The 8,431-nt window shown below is 40.4% G+C and overlaps 1 protein-coding gene across 1 annotated transcript; it reads left to right on the top strand.

Moving 5' to 3' along the window:
• Positions 1-531: 531 nt before the first annotated feature.
• LOC104163589 (adenylate cyclase type 5-like) lies at positions 532-5,908 on the top strand (the record flags this gene model as incomplete). The annotated part of the gene is made up of 4 exons (XM_009702642.1): positions 532-643; positions 818-945; positions 4,587-4,745; positions 5,767-5,908. Coding segments are annotated over 4 exons (541 nt in total), but the record flags the coding sequence as incomplete, so codon positions are not given.
• Between the last annotated feature and the right edge of the window lie 2,523 nt (positions 5,909-8,431).

The raw sequence follows: 8,431 nt of genomic DNA, 5'->3' as shown, positions 1-8,431 counted from the left end.
AAGGTTATTCACTAGAGAGGGACATTATTTTGTGGCTGCGCTGTGACAGCAGGGGAAGAGGGCAGAGGAGTGTGGTTTTTCTGCAGCGGAGTTAAGACACAGGTGATGTTATTGAGCTGAGAGGTTGAGGAATGTGAACAAAATGGGTAAATGGTGATTTTATAGCTAGGCTAATCTGCTCATTTTGTGGGAGTTCCTCCTTAATGATGACTGATAGCATTATCATGCCACCACCAGCTCCCAGCGTACTGTAAATTTTCTGGACGTGGGGCAGGGGTAGGGGAATGAAAGGCTTGTGGGGTTTTCTCACTCTTTCTGTTCTCATGGAGGGGGTGAGGCTGGGCCCCTCAGGGCTTTACATGTGATAGAGGCTGTATTGTAAGGTGACATTGGGTACTCATCTCCTTGCTGCTATAGGTCTGGGATACCCCTATATGCATCCCCATCCCTGGACTTCTACCCCAGAACTTACACAAATATCAGCAACAAATTTTGTGACACTTTCATATTTTTTTTCTCTTTTTTCCCAAGCATCCTCTTTGCAGACATAGAGGGTTTCACAAGTCTGGCCTCCCAGTGCACTGCTCAGGAGCTGGTCATGACGCTGAACGAGCTCTTTGCCAGATTTGATAAGCTGGCAGCTGTAAGTTTTCTATTATAATTCTGATTTTTTTTTTTCCTGTTGCAAGAATGACATACTGTGCTGGTTCACTGGATTTCTGTAAATATTCACTGCCCTAAAAGGCAAGCTATTGCAAGCATGAATATAAGCTGAATACTTCTCTCTCCTTTATTATTATTATTGCCATTTTTTTAGGAGAACCACTGTTTACGTATCAAGATCCTGGGTGATTGCTATTACTGTGTGTCTGGGTTGCCAGAAGCAAGAGCTGACCATGCACACTGCTGCGTTGAAATGGGAATGGATATGATAGAGGCCATCTCGTAAGTACCACATTCCTCATGGAGAATTTCAGAACAAATAGCAAGTAGATTCGCTCTCCTGTTAGGTCTTCCTTACATTAGTAGCAAGGTAGACAAACCAGGGAATTAATGCCAGCAAAAAGGAAGACCAACTGGAATGAGAAAACAAAATGCGGTAAAGGTTTGACAGCAGAAAGATAGACACTTGAGTCTGTTACAGCCACGTGGATATCAGAGCTCAATCTCCTGATGAGAAAGGCAAAGGTTACTGTAATTACTGGAAGTCTGATTCCCAAAGGAGGATTCCAGTGAATTACAGAAATGTGAAATCAGGGGATTAATAATAATTTTATTAAATTTCAGTCACTCTTCATTTGTCTGTCTTTAAACCAGCTTTTTACTCACCTTACAATTCCTCTGCTAAGGGCTGTCTTGTCTAGTTTAACATCCTTCTCCCTGTGTCCCTATGCCAAAAAGGTCAGATTCAAGACTTTCTTACTTTAGTTAAATTAATTATTGAAGAAAGCCATAAAGTCTGTCTGGCACAGACAGGGACAGATCCATGGTGCTTTTTCCTTTATTTCCACTTACTTCCCCATCTTTATTTTTGTATTTTTAAAATCTGTTCTGAGGCTTTGCCTGCTCCTGAGGTCAGACTAGCAATCCTGTGTTTGTCTAGGCCGTTCCTGTCTTTAGAGGATAACAAATCTGAGACACGTATCTAGTTATATTACTTGGAGGACTGCAGACAATGTTGAATGTTGTTTGCATCAGACATGAGTTTTCACAGACCAGTTCTTTCAGAATTCTGGGAGGGAAAGATTTATTTGGTCATCTTGAGTATATGCAAGTTTAGGCACAAAGTTCAGTCAGTTTTGTATGGTAACTGAGCTGACCTTAATATCTACACCATCCCTGCTGCACAGAGACTCTGCTTCTTTTTCTCTTCTCTTCTCTTCTCTTCTCTTCTCTTCTCTTCTCTTCTCTTCTCTTCTCTTCTCTTCTCTTCTCTTCTCATTTTGTATTTTGTGAAAGCATATTCTAAAGTATCAGTGGTACCAACAGAGAAGTAGAAGATCTCTATGCAATTCTGCTCTCATTCCGTTCAATAAACTGATTAAGTTTCCATTTCATCTTGATGAAAACTAGTGCTATCTATTTGCTGAGCTTGATACAGTACATCCTTACCATTTGACTTTCTGCAAGGACGTGAATACACACCCACACTTTTCAATTTCGTTTCCGTAACACAGATACATAGTTAGAAAAGCAGTGTTTTCACCCAGGAGACCCCATTCAAAGAGCAGTTCGCAGCACCATTCCCTTGCTTTGTATCCAGCGTACACTGTCAGGCCTTCCTACCTTGATTTCCTGGTTTTAAACTCTGTTGCTTTGCACGAGTCTCCTTTTGAGGTTTGTATGCAAAACACAAAATAAAAGGAGTTGCAAGTACCTAGTTTTGAGTAGCCCTTGAAAGGATGCTCTTTCTTCCACATGGAAGTACAATTAAGTGGCAGGTGACAAAGTGTCTTGTCAAACAGGAAAAGCAGCAATTCTTAGCCACCAGTGCTACAAAGAAGATACTGTGTACATTGTCCAGAAAAAAGGATGAGTAACACCAGGATGTCTAGACTTCATTGATTAACTGCAACCCACCTTACCTTGAAGTAAGCATGGAGCTGAAGTGCACTCAATGTTTGTTTACAAACAGCTGTTCAGCAGCCTTTAAAAGTTGTTTCCCACTTGGTGTATAATGAATGCATTTAACAATCTTATCTCTTAAGTCTGGAAGGTGACTCTGTTCTCACTACCCATGCTTCCCCCCTCCCCCCTGCCATCTCCTCCTCCTCTAAGGATGAAGATAAGAAGTTTCACAATTAAGGTAACCAATAACTACTGAACATTTGATTGCAGACTTCACCAGCACTGGGCCCTACCCATAGGCTGATTTCATCTATACACAGTAACAGCAGGGAGTGTTACCCCAGATCAGAAAGATAGAATTATATTCACTATACTGCTGGTATAAATGAACTGAAAAAAAGGAAGGTAACAAAGGATATTTCATTTGTCTATAAAGCATAACCAAACTCCTTTGTTTGCTGCAAAGTCTGGAGACAGTCACCTTCTCATCAATGACTCTACTGGGAGAAGTTCCCTGGTCTTGTGTCAGTAACGTTGCTTGGCAGAGGGTGCAGCAGGGTTTGTAGCACTCATGCAGCATGTTCTTCCTCCCTCTCCAGTGCTGTACCCAAACTGCAGCTGCTGTTGTGCTTGCAAAGGTTATGGCTGAAGATGTATTTTTGTTACCCCAGTTCCTGTTGCTTTCCCAAGTGTTGTGGTTGGAGCTCTTTCAGTTTGTAAGCCTGTGGTACCTTACCCATATGCAGCTTCCCTTCCCTGCTAGAGAATCTCTGCTGCTTGTTAATAAAAATAATGAATGTCACTTCAGCAAGTAGATAGTGAAATGTAAGACAGAGATCATAAGGAAAAAGGAACTGTAAGAGGATAGGAGCTGTTTTAACAAGAAGTCATCTTGAACAGTCTTTTAAGGGGCATTTTATACTGTGAGGAGTGAACTAGAGTCCAGAATTGGTCTATCTTTAGTCAGTCATTTTCATTGATAACTAAAGCATAAATATTAGATCTGTGTTGATGTTAGGAAGTTGGGAGGACTTACCTGCCCAGAGGATGTTATCTAGAAAGGACTGTATGAACCTGAAAACCAAAGAGGTTGAAATCTAATACGTATACAAGTACAACTTCATGCTGCAAGGAACTAACAGCTCAAAGGAAAGAACTGTGCTATGTGATGTAGCTGAATTTGCCTGTGAAACATGGACATTCTGGAAATGATGTGATCAGCAATAACAAGAAGCAGAGTTGTTCTGATGGCCTCATCAAGGCTTTCCCCTACCCACATTCCTAAATATATTTTCCATGCAAACATCTCTTGAAGTTAACTTTTGCCCTGAAAGGGCAAAACCCACAAAGTATTCCAGCAGTCATTTTGGGAGTAAGCAGTGCATCCAAAACCTTATTAAAATCAGAGCTTGAGTATTTGTAGCTGCCTGTTTGGAGTGACAGCAATAGATGTGGTTCTCTGATTTTGCTGCTCTGACTGCAGCTGTAAGCCCCATTCAAGCTTTCCAACTGCAGTGGGGTGTTTCACACACATATCATATTTCATCTGCGGAAGAGTTGATGCTTGGTGCCATACAGACAAATTAAGATCTCTGAAATCATTTCCTTTTTCTCTTTGCAACATGCTATTACTCTTAATGAGGCTGAGTGCTGGCAGGTTATGTCCAGGTTTGGTATGGAAATCAGAGACCAGCACTTTATTCCTTTTATTGCCCTAAAGATTATTTTTTTTTTTTTAAATGAGTTCTCAACTTGACCATGAGTTCAGAGTACATTAATTTACTCCAAGGGCTCCTCTTTCTAATTAGTACTCTGCTTGGCCAGCCAGGCCATCCAAGAGCAGTACAGCTGATTTGGTTTTGTTTTATTGTCCTGTTGATGTGGATGAGCCGCACCGTGTGTATGTGTGAATAATTTATGGATCATTATGGATATTTGTGTTCTGGATGCAAGTTTGTGGCAATGACTACAACCATGCAGTTCCTAGTGATGTCCTTTTTTCCCATATCTCTTTTCAGACTAGTCCGGGAGGTGACAGGAGTAAATGTCAACATGAGGGTTGGAATCCACAGCGGGAGAGTTCACTGCGGGGTCTTGGGCCTTAGGAAGTGGCAGTTTGATGTGTGGTCCAATGACGTTACGTTAGCCAACCACATGGAAGCAGGGGGCAAAGCTGGGTAAGTTGTTTCATCAAAGTTATTGTGTTAATCCATGTGTTGTTTTGTGTCTGCCATGTCACAGTGAGGTGGGGAAATGGGGGACAGAGATTCAGAGAGTCTGTATGTCTGCTGTAAAATGAACTGTGGGTGTAGTGTTTTAAGCATGTACAAATGTTAGCGAGGTTATTCTCTTCCATATCTACATGTCTTTGGTTACAGAAAGTCTACAAAATCCCAAGACGGGCGTATCATTCTGTGGTAAGAACTGAATTTCTTCTCTGTGAAACAAAGCTGATAGATACCACAGAAATGAGCAGGACTGTGTGAACACTAGCAGAGCTGGTCATGGTTACAAAGAGATGTGACTGTATGTTAACAGTGTTTGCTGGAGAGCACCCCAGCTATCGGTGGATATTGTGTGAAGCATTGTTTTGGACCAGGCTTTTGTTTTGAAACATTCCTGTGAGAGAGCAGAATCGGTTCTTGTTTTACCACTGTATGGACCAACTGAAGACTGAGTTGCTGCCAAGTTGACTCTGTGAGATAATTTTTCTTCGTGCCTTTCCATCTTTTCTCTGCTCTGGAAGAAAGCATAAGACTATGTCATTTGATAGGATACTTCTACAAGGCACTCTTGTACCACAGGGATTAATGTGATACATCAAAAAAGATACATGCTGCAGTATATATTACATGTGTCCTCTGAGTAGACATGTCCTTGTGAAGGGGCTGTGTTTGCCAAAAAAATATATCTGCTGTGTGTTAGAGCAAAGTGAATAAAAGAATGAGTGCTTTATATCTAAGGAAGTGCTTATAAACATGAACACCTCTCTCTTTAAGTAGATGCCTCCTGGCCTGCTTCTTTTAAAATAGATGAAACTCCCGTACTACATCTGTAAGAGTAGTTTCATGGCTAAATAAATTGGGTTTTATTGCTTGTTTGTTTCAGTACATGGAAACTCTCGCTGGCAGGAGCTGGCTTTTTAGGTGGTAACTTTTCAGAACCTATAAAACTGGCTTGTCTTTTGTCTCATTCAAGGCGCATCCACATAACAAAAGCAACCCTGAACTATCTCAATGGAGACTATGAGGTGGAGCTGGGCTTTGGAGGGGAACGCAACGCATATCTGAAAGAGCACAGTATTGAGACCTTCTTGATTGTACGGTGCAGCCAGAAACGGGTAAGACCAAACAAACTAATGCAGATTTAGAGACTTTTAATGACTGGATGGTCTCCAACACACTAGAGTGAACACCAGCCTTTATAGATGAGTGAGTTGACTACCTGATCTTCAGTGACAAAAATTCCATTTTTTTTTCCTCTTCCTGAACTTTTGCATGCATAAAATGGAATGTAACAACCTTCTGAATAAGGTTTCTGCACCAAGTACTTTCTGGTTCTATCAAACTGAGTTGTTTTCAAAATAATTTTGAAGAATGTTGTTATTATAGATATGTATTTTTTCAATTAAGTTTGATACTTGTACAAGTTCCTAAAGCAATAGATTAAAACCACAAAGATCTCTTCTCTGTCAGATTACAGACAGAGGTGTTTTTGTCTACCTGCTCACCTTATTGCCATGAACATAAAGATTAGAGCAGTTCTTATCATTACTTTCAGCTTCTGTTTCTGAAGATGGGAAAATCTGGCCCACTGTATTGATGAATGATCACTGTGACATGGGTGAGATGAGATCATACCTACTGCTATGACATGGGTTAGGCTGCACAAAATAAGGCTATTAGGGCATTACTGACTTGACCCGAGTCAAGTCAAACTCAAGTGGACTTCAGCCAATATACCTTCTTTTTGTGAGATTGCCAATAACAGAAAATAGATTGATGTTATCGCTAGTTTGTATTCTTTTAAATAATGATAGACTGTAATACTAAAAAAGGACCTTTTTGATTATCTAGTTGCGCCTAGCAAATAATACTTCTCTAGGTAATTTCTGCACTGTAGACACTACTTTACTACGCACAGTTCAGGCAAGCATATAAGGATTGGCCTGAATTGAAAATCATTTCAAATATTTCTGAATCTAAGACCAATTAAACCTTCCCACAGCTGTAAATATGGCTACCATGAGATTAAATGAAGTAGTGTTTGTGACATGTTCCAATAGCATGGGTGATTTGAATAACACCTATACAGAAATACATTGCTACCATTGCCTCATTTCCTGAGAGAATGGAAGCCTCAAATCTCCTTAATGGATATTGTGTAAAAAATCTCCAAGAAAATCCTTTATCATCTACTAAAGAGAGAAGCTGATGTTTTGGTTTCTATCTGCTCATAAGATAAATCTCATTAACAATTGTCACTCTTCAAAAGAGGATTAGAGCTTGCAGTGCAAGATTATTGTTTCCTGAGCATCACTGCCTGTCAGTGGGCCAGCTGATGTTTATACCGAAACCACTTCTTCTTTGCTGGGTAGATTTAAGAACATAAAGCAAACTACCTTTATGGTCAGGCCCCGTCTCCTGGAGTGGAGAGGATATATTGACTTCTTAAATCATGCATTTGCCAAGTTGTCTGCATGTTCTTGTGGAGAAATGAAGGTTTCTCTGGAGAGAAGAAGAAGACCTAAGATCAGGATTCTGCTCCTTGTAGGTCTAGAAAAAAATCTCAAAAACAGAGACACAGAGCACTTGGGACTTGACTTCATTTTTGAACGCAGAGCTGTCTTCTGACTAGGAGACTGGGCAGAGACTCAGGAGGGATGTGGATTCCATTCCAGACTTAGATTTTGAGGAACTTGCAACTTTTGTGCCTTGATTTTCCATGATAAAATAAAACAAGTCTCCCCTCTTGTTCTTTCACTGCTTTATATGTATTTATTGCAGCTCTGCTACGCTATGTAGCCCTTAGCTGAAGTCTCTAGGCACTACTGTAATACTGCTCTAACATGCTACATCCCAGAGTAGCTAAGAATTGGGGCATGCGCATAGCCTATGTAATTATTGTGCTAAATTGAAACATAAAGAAACTGCTACCCAAGGTAATGGATATTAGTGTTTAGAGTTTGAGGGGCTCCTGGTTTGCCCATACTGCTGCAACTTTCTTGCTCCTATAGCCATTTTCTGTCCCTTTGTGAATAGTTTAAAATTCTGTCCCTCTTTAAAAACTCATTTTCACATAATGTGAAGATCAGAGGTGAGAAAAACTTCTCCCATAGTTAGCTCAGTCAGTCTTGAATATTTTGCCTGATGCTAGCCAAAGTTCTGGCACTTCACTTTTTCCTTCCCTTTCTGTTTGATTTTAATGACTTCTTGTGATGTATTTAGCCAGGTTTTCAGTTCAGTCTGTTCCAGTAATGGCCATAAAATGTTCAACTAACTTAGTACTGGATTCCTGTGAGTTGTGTGTGGGTTCCTGCTGTGCTCACACACAAGGCACAGGATTTGTGTTGACCTGAGAGCAGATGCATAGTTGACCCAAGTAACTGTTTGCCTGAGCTATTCCTCAGTTCACACAGGCAGACTTGAATTATCTGAATACCTGGTCCATCAGTCCCATTGAAACTCAACAATACCAGGGATTATGATGAATGTATAAAATGTAACAACATCTGTTCCATACCCTTTCTGCTTAGTGTTGCCATGGGGTGCCATAATTTTGAATTTTCAGTCTTTTTTTGTTTATTTGACTTTTTCATCATGTTAACGCCATTTCTTTGGTACAGAGTAAATGGGAGGAACAT

This window comes from Cariama cristata, unplaced genomic scaffold, assembly GCF_000690535.1.
Source record: "Cariama cristata isolate BGI_N322 unplaced genomic scaffold, ASM69053v1 scaffold23956, whole genome shotgun sequence".
In the NCBI taxonomy this organism is placed as follows: Eukaryota; Metazoa; Chordata; class Aves; order Cariamiformes; family Cariamidae; genus Cariama; species Cariama cristata.
The sequence above is the reverse complement of the archived record's forward strand: the minus strand, read 5'-3'. Positions and strand labels throughout refer to the sequence as shown.